General features: G+C 34.3%; 1 protein-coding gene across 1 annotated transcript in view; it reads left to right on the top strand.

Annotated features, from left to right (window-relative positions):
• The window catches only part of DYNC2H1 (dynein cytoplasmic 2 heavy chain 1), a 429393-nt gene that overhangs the window by 260232 nt on the left and 147183 nt on the right, over nucleotides 1-21978 (top strand). The window contains exons 72-78 of the mRNA XM_069080147.1: nucleotides 1337-1402; nucleotides 2271-2321; nucleotides 3256-3333; nucleotides 6054-6185; nucleotides 7042-7114; nucleotides 16186-16346; nucleotides 21384-21509. Of these exons, the coding sequence (XP_068936248.1) occupies nucleotides 1337-1402; nucleotides 2271-2321; nucleotides 3256-3333; nucleotides 6054-6185; nucleotides 7042-7114; nucleotides 16186-16346; nucleotides 21384-21509 (687 nt within the window). The remainder of the gene's footprint in view (nucleotides 1-1336; nucleotides 1403-2270; nucleotides 2322-3255; nucleotides 3334-6053; nucleotides 6186-7041; nucleotides 7115-16185; nucleotides 16347-21383; nucleotides 21510-21978) is intronic.

Raw genomic sequence — 21978 nt, 5'->3', positions numbered from 1 at the left:
TAATGTTAGAAATATAAGTCTGGAAATGTGAGATAACCTTAGCTTTCAAGTTCTAACTGATATGTTTATCTATCTTGATTAAGTTCCCTGGCTTAAGAAGCAAGGTCTCTTTTTCTTCTATCCCAGTACAAACATTTTTAAACCAAAGCCCCTTATTATTTTTAATTATAGGGAAAGCAGAAACCTTCACTTTTATGGGAAGATAGTACATGTTCTTTAACCAGGTGCTCTATATTAATTTGGAAAATTATAGTGCGTATTTTGAAATTAGAACCCAAACCACATATAGAAACATGACAATGATGAGGAACTACAACTGTCTAGGTATCTGCTACAGTTCCCGCTGATAAAAGCAGAATACTTGGTAAAGTTTTCATTTTTTAAAGAACACATTTATTCTTCGAAGTATGGCAGATATCTCCTACCTCATTGAGAAGATAAATAGTTCCGCTGTGTTCTCTGATTTGGATACCTGTGAAGTATAATGTTTAGTGCTTAGCCCCATATTTTAGGAAATATGTAGAAAAGTTGAAGGACATACACATAGGGTGGCTAAGATGTCTAAAGGACTGGAGGATATCTCCTATGATGTTCTGTTGAAGGAATAGAGAACAGACTCAAAAAGAGAAGACTTGTGGAAATTGGGGGAAAATGGTAGGTGGCTTCAAGATTTTGAAGGACTGTCAGCAGCAGAAGATAATTAGAATTGTTTTACTTGGTCTCAGAGAGTAGAACTGGGAGCAGTGGGTAGAATTTATATAGCAGGAGTTTTAGGTTTAATGCAAAGAAAAAAATTTCCTCCAAATTAGAAGCTGTACAGAAGAAAATGGGATACTCTGGGAAGTAATGATTCTACTTAATTGGAGGTCTTCAAGCAGAATTTGGAAGGGGATTGTTGCTTAGGTCATACTAGATAGCTTCTGACATCCCTTCCAAATCTTAGACTGCGTAATTCTATGAAAATGTTATCTGTATGACAGCAATTGGAAAGTTGATATGGTTATCATATTAATGAATGAACCAAATATATTATTGTTCAAGTTACTGAAATTTCTGTGCTTTTGAATGGATTTTTCTAGAGCTAAGTTTCCTTATTCATTGTCATTGAGTCAAGTTTCTTCTTTTACTTTTAGCTAAAGACATACGAAATGGCTCCATATTTGGAAACATTTGTTTTTCTCAATGTAGAGCAATCTAAATATTTAATGTTTACATTGACAATAGAGTATGCTTTGAAGTTACAGTGCTTAATATGTGAATTGTAAGTCTAAAGAACAGACCTCTTTAAATGCCACAGATTTTTTAAAAAAGCTTAAATATTATGTGATTATTTCAGGCTGATCAGCTGATGTTTGCTTTACATTTTGTTCGAGGAATGCATCCTGAACTTTTCCAAGAAAACGTAAGTAGAGTCACAAAGGGGAAACTTCAGTATTACAGACCAGAAATTTTAATTTGTTTTAAATATGTGGTTTCAGTTCAGGTTTGAATACTAGTTTACAATTCTGTACTAAATACTATAGAACCAGGAGATATTTAAATTACAATATAATCATTATTTTACAATTCAGGAAAATAAATATGTCTAAATGTGCATTTGCATCCCTAAATTTTGTCTAAATGATTGTTCTTTCTTTTCTAAAATAATACCTATTAGATAAAAACACTATTTTAATCCATTTTCAAAGTGAAAGTTAAGCATTGCATTATTATGCCTAAATGAAGTATCAAAAGGCTTCATTGGGACCACTGAAAAGTTAAAGGTCTATTAAATTCTGAGTTATAATACAAGGGTAGAAAAAGGTATTCTTTGGTTCCCTGATGATAATAGGAACCTTAGTTAATTCAGTTAACTTGCTCAATATCCTTGCCTTATCTTGTCTTATTCTTGCCACACAGACTTAAAATAAGGCATAGCCAGTGTAGACAGAATCAGAAGCATGTAACTATAGCAATTTGCTCAACATGACCATAGGTCTGTATGACCTTCTAGAATGTAGCCTAATCTGGTTTATTTACTACATGTTATCCTAAAGGAAATATAGTTTGTAATCATTGCCAGGCCATTTTATGATATATGCAAGGTAGTAAACCCTTTTATACCAGAAAATATGAGATGGCTGTATTTATTAGGAGACTGTTTTCCTTCTGCCTCCACAGAACTACATAGGTAGAAGACTCAAATATGGAAAGCAGGGAATTGAACTTTTGTCAGTCTTTGAATATATTTCACATGCTTCTCATAAAATATGCACATTTTGCTTCACTAGGAATGGGATACTTTTACTGGTGTGATTGTTGGAGACATGTTACGGAAAGCAGTAAGTTAAATTACAGTTTTGTACATTTAAAATTGGTAAAGGAAGAAAAAAAACCTGCCTGTCTTCCTCAGTCTTCTTCATGAAATATAATTTGTGTAAAAATTAAACTAGCGCTAAAAATTAGTAAGTTATTATGAATAATTTGTCCATTGTCTTTTAATCTTGATTCACATTCCAGATTTTCTCTGAAAAACCATACTGAATTTACCTATAATCAGGGTTTAAGAGGCTCTTAACCCATCTTTCTATTGATAAAGTTATTTATAATTGCTAATAGAAAATTTGTATATGTTTAAAGGAATGAGGTAAAATTCTGCTATGTTTCAGAGGCAAAAATAAAGCTTCTTTTACTGAGCATATTTTTATGAGGGTAAGAGGAGAAAACTTCAGGAAAAAAGGAAGGATTTCAGCTTCCTTCTTTTCAGCACCAGCATCCTCTTGGATTAGCTTTGGAAGGTGATTAGTGGGTTCCTACCTCATAGCAGCCAGATAGAGAATGAGGAGAATTAAGAAAGGAAGTTCTTATTTTTGTAGGACAAGGTAGAGTGGGAGATTGTGGCTATCAGGCTACCTGGGTGGAGGGTTATTCTGGAATGGCCTTTGTTACATAAAATACTTAGGGTGAGGATTACCTTAATATTTGTTGGCTGTTTCTTTCTGCTATCCACAGTTACATTGTTCTAAATTTTCATTAAATGAAAGTGCAACTAAAATGTATGCAGTTTCATTGGTATGCCACATGGACCTTACCATGCATCTTTTAAAAATGCCTGGAGAAAACATTATTTAAATATAAAACCAATGTCCACTTCTACCATTTTTTCAAACCATTTTTTAAAATATTAAAAACAGTTGTTCAGTTCCTGAAGATTTTTTCAAAGTCAAAATTTCTCAAATTGCACAAAATTTTATAATTTGTCTAATTTTTTTGAAGGACTCTCAACAAAGAATTCGTGATCAACTTCCATCTTGGATAGATCAAGAACGGAGCTGGGCAGTGGCAACATTAAAAGTAATGATGATGTGGTGACTTCTATACAGTGAAGGCATATATGATAATACATACACATATGCACACACACATAGAAATTCTTTTTGACTTAGCTGGGAGTGTGGTAACTGGTGTATCCTTTGTTCATTTGCAGTCATGGTATTTCTGTGAATTTGACATAACATTTCTCTAAGAAGAGATACCTTCAAGTCACTGTCTCTGAGATTAGAGTTAATAACATAAAGTTTTCTTTAGAGAATAATTCAGGTTGTACAGTATGATGTACCTTGAGAATAGGGTTTAAAATTCATAATAAATATAAATTTTTCCATGTATAGAGAATTTATTGGGGCTTTATGACTCCGTGATGAAATAGCAGGATAGTAATGATAATTAAGATATTTTTTACTGATTAATAGATTTAAAAGCATGTAGTTTTTTAAAGAAAATTTAACTGCCAAGACTTACCTGCCAAATTATCAGACTTATGCTTTAGGAATATTATTTGGGCAGCTGTGTAATGGCTAGATTAGAAAGGAAGAATGTCTAGGTACTAGTATTTTACTAAAGCAACAATTGCAATCCATTCAGTCAGTACTTAACAAACGTATCTAGCACTCACTATATGCTAGACATTATAAAAATAGCTGGAAGATACAAAGAAAGGCAAAGCTTTTCCTGGTTGTCAAAAAACTAACATTTTTATGGGAGAGACAAAATGTAAATAATTAAGTAGCGTGTGTGTCTCTCTGTCTTTGTGTACATATATACGTATATATACATAAATATATATATATATTTATACATATGTGTATATATGTATGTCTATATATACATACACATATACATATATACACACATTTATATGTAGACACACAGAGTAGATGGAAAATAATTGCAGAAAGCTAATAGATACTAAGAGGCAGAGGAAAGAGTTGAGTATGACTCCAGAATTATGAACCTGGGGTTTTGGAATGACAGTAGATCTCACAAAAAAAGGGAAATTCAGGGTAGGGGTATATTTATGGATGAAGATAAAGGGTTTTATTTTGCTTTTATTAATTTTGAGCTACTTATGGGACATCCAATTGGAGATGTTCAAAAAGTAATTGGTAATGCTTGGAGAGCTCAGAATAAAGACTAGGACTGTGTGTGTGTGTGTGTGTCTGTCTGTCTGTCTGTCTGTCAGAGAGAGAGGACTAATAGACATTTGATAAGTATCTAATATGTACCACGCACTGTATTAAACACTGGGGATACAAAGGAAGGGAAAAGATAGTCTTTCCTCCCAAGGAAGCTCACAGTCTTCAACATGTCAATAACTAAACACAAACAATCTATATTTAAGATAAGTTGGAAATAATTAACAAAGGATTGGCACTGGAATTAAAAGTAAATGGGAAAGGTATCCTGTAGAAGGTGGGATTTTAGCTAGGTCTTGAAGCCAGGAGGAGGGAGATGAAGATGGCAGCATTCCACACATGGGGTACAGTCAGTGAAAATGCCCAGAGTTGGGAGTTGGAATGTTTACAGAGTTGACAATTGATATCATTAGAGCCCCATCAATTTAGAACTATATCACTCTAGCTGCTTCCTACTTCCTAGTCTCTTTCTTGTGCTAATATAGACTGTTAGGCTCCTCTTGTTTAAACATCATTTTAGACATGCCATACTTCTCGAAAACCTTTAGTAATTCCGTTTTTCTTTTCATATCAGATTAAATTTCTATTACTTGATGTTCAAGATCCTACATAATTTGGCCCTATTCTATCTATGCAGCTTTATTTCCCACTCCTTTGCCCCATTTGCCCTTCATTTCAATCAAGTTGTTCTTCTAGGTTGATATAAAAAATCTCAAATTGCTCCTTGCATTGCTAAATACATTCCCACTCCTGTAAGATTCACATGCTGTTCTCCTTGACTGAAATGTTCTCTTTTGTCTTCTCCCTGTTCATCTACTACCCATCCTTTAGAGGCTACTTTAAGGGTCAGTTTTTCCATGAACACTTCTGTCAACTGCTTCATCTTTTGTTTATATCCATCTTCTTTAAAATCCTACTGTATTCATAATCTATATCATTTAGTTTTCCATATCACATATTGCTAAGAGACTGAAACTTGTCTATAATATTGTACAACTTCAAAATTTAGTGCCACTACTAAGTCAGAAGTAGAGATGATGGACAATCACCTAAAAAAACATTTAAGTGCTGATTGTGTATTAGGCACTGAAGATATAAAACCATAAATTGAAATTTTCCCTACATTCAGAGTATTTACATTCTGTCAGGGGAGACAACATATACATATTTAAGCATATACAGAATAAATACAAGGTAGTTAGGGAAGGAGGACACTAACAGTAGGAAATATCAGGAAAAAACCTTAATTTAGAATATTGTGTTTGAGTGGCATCTTGAAGGGAGTGGGAATCCATTAAACATAGATGAGGAAGGGAGTACATACAAAGGCACAGAGTCAGAAAATGAACTGTTATGTATGAGGAATAGGGAGAATATTAGTTTTTCTGGATTGAAGATTGTGGGAGAGGGAGAAATGTTGATTGTAAGAAGTGGAATTCAGTAGGCGTCTTTACACTGTTTTGTACTCTCCCCTCCCACCACCTGGTGCTGCCATACTAGGTAGACTTAGGCTTGGACAGATAGTATCTGTGGACAAATGAAAGTCACTTTCTGTTGTTTTTTTTTTTAACTATATGCATCTGCATATTTCCTTTATAGATAACACTTCCTAGTCTGTATCAGACACTATGCTTTGATGATGTAAGTCTATGGCGGCCCTACTTCCATAACTCAATGTGTGAGCAGGAATTTCCATCCATTCTCTCAAAGAAGGTTTCATTATTTCAGCAGGTAAAATTAAACTTTATCTAAATAGAAAATATTTCTACTATCTGAATTATCCTTTGGTAATTAATTAGTCTTGTATTTGAGTGCCATATTGGTTTTTGCTGTCATCTGACACTAGGACCAGACAGAGTAGTACCAAAATGGTAATGTTTTGTGGTTGTGGTTTTTCTTAATGTATTCCCATCAACTCTCTCTTCCCCTCATAACACTATCTTTGCTTTATGGGTGGCTGTATAAAGGAGAGTCTTGAGAGATAGACAGAGACCTTTTGGTGTAGCCTATAGGGCTTACCTCTTGTGCCAGATTCTCTTCCACTAGAAAAACGCTGATGACAATTAGCTTGAGTTACATGCCATCCTTTTATGATATTTAGTGATAAAACATAAAAGACATGGACATCAAATGTAGTGGAATGCACCCTAAATTTAGTCAGAAAGCTACTGCTTCTTTCTACTCTCATGACCTTGAGTAAGTCACACTTAGTTTGATCTTCATGGCAACAATTTAAAATTTTCATCATGATTGGCATTGCAGATCACTTATTGTGTGTCTGGGTGATTGATTTAATTTCATAATTCCTTTAAACACTTTGGGTGTATCCCTGGGCACTCTGGCTGAAACAAAAGAATATTTAATAAGCTTGAGTTTGATATAGTTGATGCTACTAAGTTATATGTTGAAAGGAAGATAGATCTTCATAGATAGTTATTGGGATAATAATTAAGGTGAAGTGTATTCATGTATTCATCTTACTATTGCTTGAAATATGTTTTCTTAAATGAACATAATTTTTTCCAGTTGTTTTAATTTTAAAATTATAATGGTATTGTCCTTTACTGTTTAATTCTTTTATTCCAAGGTCCTAGTGGTACAGGCTCTTAGACCAGACAGACTTCAAAGTGCTATGGCCCTTTTTGCATGTAAAACTCTGGGTAAGTATGATCTTAAAATGATTAGCCAAATTAATGCTCATGGCATGAGTCATTCACTTTTAACATAGGTTTATTTTCTTTGGAGTCTTAATTTATAGATATAATAATGTGAGGTCTTTATAGTACTGTTAAGTTGTTAACGAGCTATACTTGGTTCTTAGGTGTAGATTTCTTTTTAACATAATGTTACATGTTACTTTAATGTTGAATTGCATTTGGTGAATATGTTAGTCGTTATAAGCTCAAATAGTTGTATAGGTGTTAAAAACTTAAGTCTGAAGGGTAAAAATCAAGGAAACATGTTTATAGTGAAGAAATTGTCTTCATGTAGTGTTTAAATGTCACATTCTCACTGAGCACTAATTTCTCATTGCTTATGTAACTTTAACTTCCTATATATTTGGATTTTTTTCCTCTATGAGACTGATAGCTGTAGATTTTTGTAAAAGGAATGGCAATTTTGAAAATTTTTTATGATTATGTATTAATATTGTACAATATATGGCCTCCAAATATTTCTGTCAGATGAACATGTCAGATTAGAAGCAAGTCTCTAGTGTTGTGCTTCAGGGTTATGTTTTCATATAAATATAATTATAGCATGAAATAAATATTATTTATTATAATTTTTAAATATTTTGTATAAAATATTTTCAGCAGTGACTCTTATCAAGTAATAGATGGCATGTTTTTTCAGATTTGCAGATAATTCCAAGCAAGTATAGATTGCTAATAGTGGGTGATAGTCATCTTTGTCCAAGTTCCAAAAAGATCTTGATAGGCTAGACTATTGGATTGACTCTAATACAATGAAATTTAATAGAGATAAAATTAAAGCCATATATTTGGGTTAAAAAATTAGAGTTCATAAAGACATGATGGAGGAGACAATAAAAAAAAACACTTTGTCAGAAAAACACTTGAGAGTTTTGGTGAACTTCAAGCTCAATATGGATAAAGAGTGTGACATATAATATTTAATTTATATGTAATATAATATAATATTATATTAAATAAAATTAATAGTTAAAATAATAATAACTTAATGCCAAAAAAACTAATGCCATCTTGGACTACATGAAAAGAAACATAGCATCTGGGACTAAGGAAGTGATGGTCCCATTGCATTTTCTTCTGATCAGACGACATTTGAAGTATTGCCTTCACCACAGTTTTAGGTAAGACATGAATAATCTGAAGAGTGTACAGAGGAAAACCATGAGGCTAGTGAAAGACCTTGAGTTCGTTTCACATGGGGATCTATAGGAGGAACTGTGAATGTTTATCTTGAAGAAAAATAATCTTATCAAGTAAGGTTACTGGCATATATTTCTCTGGTTTAAATTTTCTCTAAGATGAGATTTTTTTGTCAAAAGCTAGCAGAAATCTGAAGAAAATTCAGGAAATACCGACATTACCATTTTTACCCTTGAAATATTGGTAAATTAAACCATCATTCATTGTAAAACTTTAATCACCATCATGTTTAGGAATATCTGTATAGTATTTACTCTTGGGTAGACACATGAATGAATTTGAGGAACTAGAAAAAATTACTATGCATCAAGCTATTAAAAAAAAACTAGGGCTACAATAGAGATTTCAAAGAAGATAATTTTACTATCACATTGTTTAAGAAATCAAGATATTGATAGAAATCAGTAATGTTGACTATATAGGGGTCTCATGGGTATGCCCATACCTGCTTCTGTTATTTGTTACTGTTAGAACTCTTCATATTATGTCAGTTTAGTGTTTGGTCTTATAGAACATCCTCATAATAAAATACAGTTTACTGAAATAAGTAATTTAACTTTCTTCAAAGCCTACTCAAGGCACTATAATTCCACAGTTCCCTGTATACTACTGTCTCTTGAGCTAAAAAAATCCAGTTTCCTCTTTGGCTTTGTGACTGAGTGAGAAAGCTATAGGAAAGCACATATAAGTCCCATCTGCCTCTATTCCAGGGCACTTATTAATTGTTCCCAGGGGAAGACCATGTATCACTATCTGGTAAAACTTATGGATTCATTCTCAGAATAAGGGAAGGAAATTTTAAATTTCAGTTAAAATTTACTGAAAATAAAGATGTAATTTTTTAACCATCTGAGTTGAGGTATACCTTGAAATCTATCCAGGAATCCCACATTAAGAATCCCGATTAGGAGAGTCTCAAAAGTCACAGACAAAGACTCAATATTTTGGAAGTTTGTTAATTTGATTTGGGAACTCCCCTTACACTTAAAATCTCTGGGCTTTCAAATCTTCATTTATGTAAAGATAAGATTAAACTACTAGAAGATCTTTGATGTGTGATCCACAACTCTTAAGAAATGCTGCAGGAAAGTGGAGAATCAGGATGGGCAGAATAACACAATGGATTTTACAATGAGGACCATAAATTTAGAGCTAAATGAGATCTTGTAGATTGTATGAACTGGCCTAAGTAATTTATCAGAAAAAGTTATTGAATCCCAATGTTACTCAGTTTATTAGTGCTGGAATTGTTGTTTGAACTTGACTTCAGATCCATCATTCTTTTCTTCCAGTTTTGACTCCACATCCATCATTGCTGTTTCTTCAAAACATACTAATCCAGTAGTTTAACATATAATAATGCACAGCAACATTGACATTTTGTGCTTTCTAACTTGACAAGATGGTATTGATTTATGCTGACAGTTATAATGATATTTGTCTAGAGATATGGCCACTTAATTTTCCTAAATTTAATCGCATTGTAAGTAGAACCATTCACTTAGAAATGTCCTGAAAACTTTATTGGAGTGTTTGAAGGCAGAATTGGTATAATTAAACAAGATGAATAACTTCTATATTTTCCTTAGTAGTGAGCTTTTTAATATTTTCTATGACCTTTCTCTAGAATAAAATATTTTACTACCCTTAATAGATAAAATTCACTTTTTATATTTATGCTGTAATGCTATGTTTGGGCTTTTTGTCTGTTTTTTGTTAGCAGCCATTTTCCAAAGGAGTCTTTTATTTCAGTTCACTTCATTTCAAGGATATCTATTTACTTTGAGACATCTCAAAATCAGAATGTCCAAAACAGAATTTATTATTTTTTTCTTCCACATCCAACCCTCCTTCAAAGTCCTTATTTCTGCTGTAGGTACCATCATTCATGTCATCACCCAAGTTCCTAACCTGGGCATTATCTTTGATTCTTCATTCTCCATTACCCAGTCAGTTGCGAAATCTTCTCATGTCTTCCTCTATAACATGTCTTTTGTTTGGCCCATTCTCTCTACTCAAACAACCACACCTCATTTCAGGCTCACCTCACCCCTCATCTTGATTATCACAGTGGCCTTCTAATTAGTTTTGCTGCCTCAGATCTCTTCCCCCTCTAGTCCATTCTACATACTGCATCCAAAGGGCTTTCCCTTAAGCTCAGATCTGACCATGTCACTTTCTTCTTACTCAGTAAAATCGAATGATTTCCATTTTCATTCTTTGTTTTTATATCGAGTTCCTTACACAGTACCTCATGCAAAATTAGGTGCCTATTAAATGCTTTTTGGTTCATTGATTTTTAAGTGCCTAATATGTGCATGGTACTATACAAGGACCTCAGTGTACAAAGAGAAAATTTCCCTGCTGGAAAGAGCTTACATTTCATTTAGTGGCTTAAACATATACACAGATAAATAAATTATAATGTATAAAGGTAATTTGAAGTAATTTCAAGAAGTAAAAAGCAACAATAAATGTTGGGGGACTCAGGTGTAAGAGGTGACACCTGCTGAGTTTTGGAGGAACTTATTTCAGAAAACTATGTTTTAATATGAGGAGGCCTATCTGTAGCAGCAAGCACCCCAAGCGCGTCCTCAGGGTTTGCTGCCCATACAGGTTCTTGGATCTGCTTTGTTAAAGGAAAGCAACTCAAAATGGGTTAACAAGCTTACTTTAATCAGTCAGACATATATCGTTTACCTTGTTCAGGGGAAAAAGGTCAGCACCCCGAACTTCAAAGCATACAGGCAGAATTATCAAGACAGAAACAGATCAAGTAGACAGATTTCCAAACTGTCCAACCATTACATCCATACCCAGTCAACATCTGGGTTTCCACATCTGGGTTTTTCAAAGCCGGGGGACTCTCAACAACGGCTTCCCAGAATTCAGATCAAATCACAGAACACTTCTCAAAGTGAGTCCCAAAACAAAGCTACACATCAGGGCTTATATAGCCTTCTCCTGGCTCAGAGAATGTAACAACCTTTTCGACTCACTGGCCAATCCAGAAGTATCAACTGAAAAACAAGCCTCCCACTCCAGGCTCCAGGTGCACTTTAGCCTAGGGGCAGGGAAGATCTTTAAATTTGCATTTCCACTACACTATCTCACTAAATAGTTATTTTAATAGGAGCAGTTATTTAATTTCAGAATCCTCACCAGATTCTCAAAGCATGCTTTAATATATTGCTGTTTCCATTCTCTCATCAGTGTTGGTTCTTCATCTGTCTGTGCAGATGGCAACTTCTCCATTTCTTCTCTTTGCTTGAGATTTTTTCTGATATCCTTCCCTAAATCCTCCATAGAAACTCAACTTAATAAGTCAATTTAGAAAAAGATTTTTAAGAGTCTATTAAATTCTAGACTTCAGAAATATAAAGTAACAAATAAAACTGTCCCTACTGTTAAGGAGCTTACATTCTGCTGGGAGACCCAATTTGTACATGTACGCACACACACTATATTTACATAATATGTACAATACATAAATGTACACATATACATATGTATATATACCATATATAGTATATATATATATGTATGTATATAATTGTGTGTTTATTTGTGTGTATATAAAATACACCCTTAAACTGATTAAGAACTTAGACACATATTGTGATGGTATTGTAGAAAAAAATTCCTTATTAACTCCCTTGCAAATTATCATTCATTGGTTGTTTCAATATACATATATGTGTGTATACAATTTACAGCTTGTGCTCAAGGCTTGCTTTGCCAACCCTCTTGGCACTGGAGGAGAGGTTCCTAGAGCTCAGTTACTTCTCTTCTTCTCAGGGTTTTGGAGACCCTGAGATTGGGGAGTAGATTTTCTAATACTATAGTCCCCATCACTGTGTTGCTTCTGTTGATTATCAGATGATATCATTTAGGTAGCTAGACTAAATATCTTTTAGGAGGGCATTTTACTAAAGTAGTATATACTAGGAAAGTTAATATAGAACATCCTCCCAAAAGTCTGTGACACATCTTCCCATCAGTGTGTGTAGATTTCTTGTGAAACTGCCCCAGCTTAGAGTGCATGACGCAAAGATTACTGAAGTTTTGATTTCTGGAAGTTCTTTTCTCCCCTTCACAGGATGCTCATGAAATTCCCCTTATGTACAATGGAACTTGTGTTGGGCTTCTTTTGGGATCCAGGAACTGCTTTTCCTCAGTATATATTGTTTGTCCTTGATTTCTCAGGCAGACACTGCCTCCAGCTCATTTTTTGGTGATGCAACTTGAACAGCAGTTTACAACTCCAAACGTTTGAACCTTTTGAAGTTCCTAAGGTACTTTGGTGGTGGAAGAGGCAGCAGGAGACAAATCTCCTCAACCACCAATATGAAGATCCTTTGTTGTGCCATTTCACTTTGTTCAATGGCCTTCACTCTTTCCAAATTGATCAAGGAAGTTTTTGCATCTAGTTAAAATGCCTATGATTCAGTAGTCCTTGTTCACACTAAATTCATATCTTTAGTTGATTGATTTAATTGAGAAGTTAGAGATTTCTTTTTTTTATTGAGGGAGTGATAGAGAACACTGCTCTTACAAAGATAATTTGAGTGGGGGAGGTACTGGCAGCTGGTGTCTGAATTAAAGCTGCCAAATTGATATTCCTAAAAAGTAGAGCAGATAATGTGACACTTCCCATCCCCCAAATAAAAGCTTTAGCAGCTTTCTGTTGCCTTTAGGATGACATACAAACTGCTCAGCCTGGCATTTAAATCTGGTTATCATCTACCTTGCCGATCTTATTTCATATCTGTCACCTTCTTGTTTATTCCCTCTACATAACATTCTATCTCACATCTGTATAACTTCACTGTTTTCTCCCCCAATGTCAAGAATATACTTCTGCCTCACCTGCACCAAATGGAATTTCTACTTTCTTTCAAATTAGAGTTCAGGTGTCATTTCCTATATTACACCTTTCCTAGTCTTTCCTTCTTATCCAACCTAGTTATTCTCGGTCTATCTCTGTCATTCTGCCTCCAGTCTCAGTCCCTCCCTGAAATGACTTTGTTTTACTTTTCAAATACTTTGAATATAAATTCCTTGAGGGCCGGTCAGTTTTGATTTTGGTCTTGTATCTGTAGTGCCCAGATCATATAGCAAGCACTTAATAAATATTTGTTGATTGAATTCCTCCCAGATTCACAGTGTAAATGTCTTCTTCTAATTTGTTCCTAAGCCTTGCCAATTTTACCTTCGTAACATCTCTTCTGCCATCACCCCTGCTGCAGGCTCTCATCTCCTCATGACTGGCCCATTATGATAGCCAGCTAGTTGGGCTCCCTTTCACAAATCTTTCACCTTTCCAATCCATTCTACATTCTGTGGTCAAGGTGATCTTCCTAAAGTGTTGGTCTGACCTTATCTCCTCATTTCTACACCCAGTCTACTCCAGTGGCTACCTATCACTTGCAAGATTAAATACAAAATCCTTCATATGGCATTCAAAACTCTTTATAATTTGTACCATACCACCCCTTCCAGTCTTGTTTACCTGCATCCCCCATGTACTCTGCTATCCCTTGACTTCTTGTTGTCCCTTGAACAGGATATTTCCTACAGGCTGTCCCCCATGCCTGGCATGCTCTCCCTCTTCATCTCTCTTTACCTGTATCTGTGACTTCCTTCCAGTCCCAGCTAAAATCTTGTCTCCTACAGGAAACCTTAATTTTAGTGTTCCATCTGTTGATTTTTTTTCCTGTTTATACCATATAAACCTTGTTTGCACATAATTGTTTACAAGATGTGTCCCTATTTGATTGTGAACTCCTGGGAAGCAGGTACTCTTTTACCTTTCCTCCTAGCATTTAGAACAGTGCCTGGAAGATAGTAGCCACGTAATAAATGTCTTTTTTTTTTTTTGACTGACTGGCTGAAAGGCATTGGCTTTGATCCCCTTTCTTAGAGAATTTATGACTTGGGAATAAAAAACAAATTGTTTTTTGTGATATCTATCCATACTAGGTTGGTTCTTTTTGTCTGTTTGAATCCTAGTACCCTAAAAGTAGGTAAAAAGGCATAGTCCAGAAATCCTTAAAATATTTAGGTGTTTGTATCTCCCTCTGAACGGTTGTGCCTACCCATTACTGAACAAGAATTCCTTAAGGTATATAAGTTGCATGGAACCAATTTGTTTATTGCACCCTCATTCATTAATCTCTCAGCAGGGTAGAAATGAATCCCACAAGTAGGAGCAAGCCTTGAATACAATTTATATTCCCCTCTTAAACTGGAAAACCATAGCCTTAGCCTGGGTATCATACATCTCATACAATTGAACATCAGAATTAACAATAGCCTCCCCAGGGTCCTATTAAATTCTAATTGGATGAATTATTTTTTTAAAAAATCATACTTCATCACATGATTAAAACATAGGACTTATGTATCTTTTAGATAAGCACATTAAAAAAAATTAAAAGCCCTTTACTTCCTTTTATCAGTTTGTATATTGTTTTATTTGGACTTTCTATTTATCTTTTGTTTTCATTAAGCAGTTTTCACTAAGCTTTAGAATTCCTACACCTAATCCATTGTCAATTAATTAATGCAGTGAATGCTTAGCACAGTGTTTGGCACATAGTAAGCATTAATAAATGTTTGTTGATTATTAATTAAGTCTCCACAATGTTTTCATCTGTCTTCCTGGGGAGGCAGCTTTCCCCCAGGTACTCTATGGGTCACTATATTCATGAAATTTCCCTGAGTATTGCCCCTACTGGTAATAGTTAACACAGTAGATACAATTAGTTCAAATAAAAGGTATATTGAGTTGGATTTGTGAAAACAGTACCTAAATACATTTTCTCCACCAACCTTGGGTACACTGTCCCATAAATACACACATATTCATGGGAGGAGTTGAAATGAAAGGGTATACTGGTAAAGAAGCATATACTTAGAATTATGATAACCAATTGTCAAGTATTCAAGAAAGGCTATGTTGGATGGCCTCTAAGGTTTCCTTCTTGCTCTAATAGTCTGTGAAACTGAATATTTCTTCCTTCTCTTTTACATTTTTCAGTATTTTGGGCTGATTAAATTTTCCATGTAATTGAAATGATACTCTTGTATTTTGTGAAGCTATAGTCACTCAGTTCCCCCAAATATGGAACTGCCTAGCACATTTTCCCAAATAAATAGTAGTTAGTGAAAGGCAATGGGTTTAAGAGAAAGACCTTTTGTGTTTTAATTTCCAAGTTGGAAATACTTTAAGCCCCCAGAAGGAGAGATGTTTTCCATTTAATTTGACAATATATAATTTTGTCCTATCCCACCTTTCCTGCCTTATTAAACACATCCTGCAGTCCAGCCAAACTTGCTGTAACTTCTTGCTGTTAACTGGTATTCATGATATACCATCACATGTCTCCTGTGCCTTTGCATAAACTATCTCCCCTCTCTGCTCTGTGTTCTTGGACTCTTTGGTCTCATTCAAGATTCATTTTAAGTGCCATTTTTTGCATGAGTACTTTCCTGCCCACTTTCTCCCCTAGGTGCTAGTACTTTTCTTTCCCAAGATAACTATCAAGGTTACCTTGTATCTATTTTTTATGTGTTTTTTTACACAGGTATGTATGTGCAACAGTTGAGGATCATTTGTACTTATGTCTTCTTGGGATAGAAATATACTTAATGATATTATGATTCATACCCAAAATGTCTAGATGAAAAATGATTGATGAAGATTTTATCTCCTTTTCTCAATGTGTAGTTGTTTTAATTAGGAGATTTAAGATGTGTGTGTGTATATATAAATATCCATTGTCTTTTAATTTCCCTAATGTGCATTTTAGGAATGAAAGAGTTGTCCCCACCACCTCTGAATCTGAAACGTCTATACAAAGAGACGTTAGAAATCGAACCCATTTTAATCATTATTTCTCCTGGAGCTGATCCTTCCCAAGAACTACAGGAACTTGCAAATACTGAGCGAAGTGGAGACTGTTATCATCAGGTTAGTCCTAGATGGATTCTATTACTTCTTCTATTGTTACTATTGCTACTACTTCAGAGAGTAATATTAGAATACTTTATCCGTTGATGAGAAAAGAATTTGTTGCTTATCCTTTAAAAATATATTCTTTTTCAACTCACTAGTATATAATTTACTGTGTCATAGGGTTATGCCTTTATATAAGATTTAAACTGGAATATTGAGACAATTTTCTGGAAAAAAAGAAAGAAGCTATCTAGTAAAATCTGTTTATCTGAAGTATCTTGATAATTGAGATTAGTTGGGGAGACATTATTTCTATTACCTAGGTAATAATTACATCAATCTCCTATTTTATTTTGCTGACTCTTAAAAGAAACCTAGGCATGAATGAACTAGGACTCAGAGGGTCTGATTTCTAGTTCTGGATAGGCCACTCTACCTTTAACTTTGGGGATATCCTTTAACTTCTGTGAATCTAAATATGCCACTTTGCTCTTTGGGACCAAATGGAACAAATGAAACCCTCTTCCTCATGATAGCCCTTCACATGCTTCATCATAACCATCATGTTCCTTTCTTCCCCAGTTCCTTCAATGAATCTTCATATGACATGGGCTTAGGGCTTCCTCCATCCTATTTGGCCTCCTTTGGATGATCTTTTTTTTTTTTTAAAGCAATCAGGGTTAAGTAACTTGCTCAAGGTTACACAGCCAGTTATTTCTGGGTGTGGTGCTGAGTGTCTGAGCCCGGGATTCGATCTCCAGGTCATCCCAACACTGGAGCCGGTGCTCTTACTTGCTGTGCTACCTGGCCACCCCCTTTGGATGATCTTTAACTAATCAATGTCATTCCTAAAATGTCAGGTCAAATTAAGTCAATTTGCATTTCTTAAGTATTTACCATGTTCTGTTGTTTATTTGTTTTTCAGTTGTGTCTAACTCTTCATAACCTTTTTTAGAATTTTCTTGTCAAAGATAATAGAGTGGTTTGTCCTCTTTTTCTCCAGCTCATTTTACAGATGAGGAAACTGAGGCAAACAAGCTTAGATGATTTGTCCAGGGTCATACAGCTTAGATGTATTTGAGGCCAGATTTGAACTCAGAAAGATTAGTCTTCCTGACTTCGGAACTGGTACTCTATCCACTGTGCCACCTCACTGCCCTACCATATTCTAGTTATGGACTAAGTACTAGAGAAGGGTAAAAATAATCCCTTCCCTCAAGGAGCTCATAGTCTAATGGGGGAGACAGCATGTAAACTACTAAAAATACTTATATACATGTATGTGTGTGTATAAATGTATAGGTGCACACATGTATATATAGACACATAATAGCATACATACCTTTATGGATAGACATAGACATAGTACATGCATACATATACACGTATGTACTTGTGTGTGTGTATTGGTAGAAATTTCAGAGGAAAAGTATTATCATTGAGGACTACTGGGAAAATCCTTTTGCACAATATAGGCTTTGAACTGAAATTTGAAGGAGGTGAGGGAAGACAGTAGGCAGAGGTGAGGAGGGAGAGCATTCCAGACACGGAAGATAGCCATCAAAAATGCCTGAAGTCAGGCAATGTAACATCAGGATTAAGATATAGCAAGGAAGCCATTGTTGCTAGATCACAAATATCATTTCATTTTAACCTTCTAAAAACCCTTGGTGGTAGGTGTTGCCTACCACCAAGGTATATCTCCATTTTATGTGTGAGGAAATTTATGCAGATAGAAGTTAAAATACTTGTCCAGGGTCATTTGAGTAATAATGAGGTTGAATGTGAACTCAAAATTTCTAGTTAATCATCTCTACCCCTGACTCAGTTGAGCTATCATGCTATATTTCCAAAGACCTGTGAGGTATCTTTCACCTGGATGTTTTGTGAAGTGATTATCTATGCCCCAAATGCAGCCTGCTTTAACAAATATCCATGTCCTGGAGTTACAAAATGTCAGGCACATAGTAAATTCTTCTTGAATTGGATTGAATGCCTTATGGACTTTTGGACTGGAAACTGGATTCATTATTGAATGTATAATCCCCTTCTATGTGATATATGCAATCTGTGACCAAATTCTATTTTTTATTCTTTTGAAATTCATCTTGGATATAGCTTTTCTTTCTATTTATGATGCCAGGAACCAAACCTAATCCAATAGAGATGAGAGATGGGAAAGAGTCAGCAATAACTTTGAGATTTGAAATATATGCGATTAGGTAAATGGTGTTGCCATTCAAACAGAGATATGGACATCCAAAAGATATGATGGAATATGATGACTTTTATGGGAAAATACTATTTAAATTTTGGAAATTGAGTTTGTATTAACAGTAGGATATCCAATTAGAAATAGCCAGTAGAACTTTCAAAATATGGGTCTGAAGCTCAGGAGAGAAGTCAGAGTTAAAGACCAAGAATTGGGAATCATTTTCATAGAGGTGAAAGTCAAAACTGCCAAGAAGTATAGGAAGAAGAAAAAGAAAAGAAACATGATCTTTGGTGAACACCAGTATTAAGGGGGCAAAGTACAAACAGGGAAAGAAATAGGGAAACAGGTAAGAGAAGAACCAAGAAAAAAAATGGTAATTTTAGAAGAAATGGGAGGAGAAAATACCAAGAATAAAAGGGTCAATATAAAGTAAATATAAAAGTAAGAATTAAAAGGACAACATAAACTGTTGTTGAGAAGTCAAGGAATATGAAGACTGAATTGATCAGAAAATCAAATCAATGAGAATGAAATGGGGAGACATAGTTAGATAGTTATTTTTCTTATAGATTTTGGAGGCTTTGGTAGACTGAAAACTCAATATGAGTCAGCACTGGGAAGAGGCAAAGCTAATGAGATCTTAAGTCACATTAAGTGAAGCCCTGCCTCCACCAATAAGAAAGTAATAGTCCCTTGGTAGTCTACCCTGGTCAGACCACAACTGGGATATTGTATTCAATTCTTATACTTTACTCCCCTCTTCATTATGTTGTTATTACATACATTGTTCTCTTGTTTCTGTACATTTCACTCTATATTAGTTCATATAATTCTTCTCAAGTTTTTCAGAAACAATCTTTATCTTCATTTTTTAAGGAACCATAATATTCCATCATGTCTGTATACCTGAATTTATTCAACCATTCATCAACTGATAAGTACCCCTTTAATTCCCAGTTCTTTGCTGCAACAAAAAGATTTACCATAAACATTTGTGTATATATGAATCTTTTACTCTTTTTTTGATCTCTTTGAGAGTATAACTTTAGTAGTGGTATTGTTGGTCAACAAGTATGCATTGTTTAATAACATGTTAGGCATAGTTCCAAAAAGAATTTTTTAGAATGGTTATACCCATTCACAATTCCTTTAAAAGGATATGATTATGTCTGTTTTCCTACAATTTTTCCAGTAATTGTGGCTATTTTCTTTTTCTGTCTTCAATCATTATGTGCAAGGTAGAACCACAGAGTTGTTTTCATTTGCATTCCTTTATTTTAGTGATTGGAGCATTTTTTTTTGTATGGCTGTCAGTTTCTTTGATTTCTTTCTTGAGAACTATTGGTTGACATCCTTTGACCTGTTATGTATAGGGAATTGACTGTCCTTATATATTTGTATCAGTTCTTTATATATCTTGCATAGCAGACCTTTGTCAGAAAAATTTGTCACTAAGATTTTTCAATGAACTTTTTCCCTATTAACCTCATTGCTTTGTTTATACAATTTTTAAAAAAATTGAGTAATCAAAATTGTCCATTTTATCTTCCGTGACCCTCTCTATCCCTTGTCTGGTCATGCATTATTCTCTTATCCATAGTTGCAAAAGCTGTTTTTCCCCCTTATTTAATTTGCTTATGTTTTGTCATTTTATATGAAGATCCTGAATCCACTTGAAGCTCATTGTGGTACATAGTGAGAGATCTTAGTTTAAACCTAATTCTATGAGACTTTCCATTTTCCCCAGAAGTTTTTGTTGAATAATTAATTCTTTTTTTTTTTAAGCAATCGGGGTTAAGTAACTTGCTCAAGGTTACACGGCCAGGTGTTTCTGGGTGGGTACTAAGTGTCTTAGCCCGGATTCGAGCCGGTGCTCTTACTCGCTGTGCTACCTGGCCACCCCTGAATAATTAATTCTTATTCCAGTGTTTGGAGACTTTGGATTTATTGAATACTGTGCTACTATGTATATTTTCTTTAGTATATTGTGTTTCTAATCTGTTCCACTGATCAACTTTTCTGAATTTTTTATAATCACTGCTTTATTGTATAGTTTAAGCTTTGATACCACCAGTTTCACTTTGCCATTTTAAAAAATTTTCTCTGAAAACTTCAACCTTTTTTTGTTTACTTCAGATGAATTTTGTTATAGTTTTTCCTAAAAAGTTTTCTAAAATAATACTTTGGTAGTTTTCATGATATGGCACTGATTAAGTGAATTAATTTTAGAGGTTGTATATTCATTTTTATTATATCATCCTGCTCTAACCATAAATAATTAAAAGATCTCTCCTCTTATTTAGATGTCTTTATTTTTGTAAAAATATTTTGTAGTTGTGTTCTTTTATATGTGTCTTGGTAGATGACCTTCTAAATATTTTATATATTTAGTGGTTATTTTGAATGGAAGAGAAAGAAAGGCACTGTGAAAAACTATAGAAGAGGTGTCAACGGCAATGTGGAGGTAGAAAGGGGGAATTGGCAAGATGATGATAGTTATTTTTTGGGAGATTATTTTAAAGGGAATGTGGATAATGGGTTTCTAGCAAGGCAGTGGAAGAAGAGGAATGAATGGCACTACAGTCAGTAATTCTGGCAACAAAAGGAAAGAGAAAGAAGGAATAGTCTTTGGTTATTGTTTGATTAGAAATGGCATTTTAATATGAAAATACATAAAAAATAAATACATATAAATTATAAAAAAGTTAGGAATCTCTAAACCATATCTCTCTAAAAGTCTCTTAACTTTAGTTCAGTATAAAATACTAAAATTTTTTATCTTGCATGTAATGCAGACACATATTCTGTAATGTAACTGTTTTCTATTTTTCTTTTAGGTTGCCATGGGCCAAGGTCAAGCTGATTTAGCAATTCAGATGCTGAGAGAATGTGCTCAAAATGGAGACTGGCTATGCTTGAAGAACTTACATCTCGTGGTTTCATGGCTTCCTATTCTGGAAAAGGTAGGTTTGGATAAATGGGATACAGTAAGGTACTGTTTAATTTATTCCATAGAAGAATTCTCACATAATATCATTCTGTATGAAGCTGTAGCATATAGTACTTGAGAATTTTCTGGAAATCAGAATATGATGGAATCACTTTAAATATCTTTAAAATCTTGTCAGGTTTACTTTTAAACACTAATTCAAAAGTGACTTTTTTCCTATAAAAATATCCTCTTAACTATTGAATTTTAAATGTTACACAGTTCTGTAGACTTATTTGTGGCAAAACAACATGTTGTTTAGGAAGGAGGAAAGCTTAGACTACTTTGAAGGAGAACAAGTACTATATGGGTAAAGGCACCAAATTGTGCAAATCGTAGAATTAGTTAGTGCCTGTTTGTGGTGGTTTATACTTTCATAGGAGAGACACACTGTTTTGTGGCTGTTTCTTATTCACCTTCAGTTGTATGGGAAGCATTCAGCA

Source organism: Petaurus breviceps, unplaced genomic scaffold (assembly GCF_028583685.1).
Source record: "Petaurus breviceps papuanus isolate PSGF00001 unplaced genomic scaffold, PetGlider_PUasm1.0 91133, whole genome shotgun sequence".
NCBI lineage: Eukaryota > Metazoa > Chordata > Mammalia > Diprotodontia > Petauridae > Petaurus > Petaurus breviceps.
Note: the sequence above shows the minus strand (reverse complement) of the source record. Positions and strands in the feature narration are given on the sequence as shown.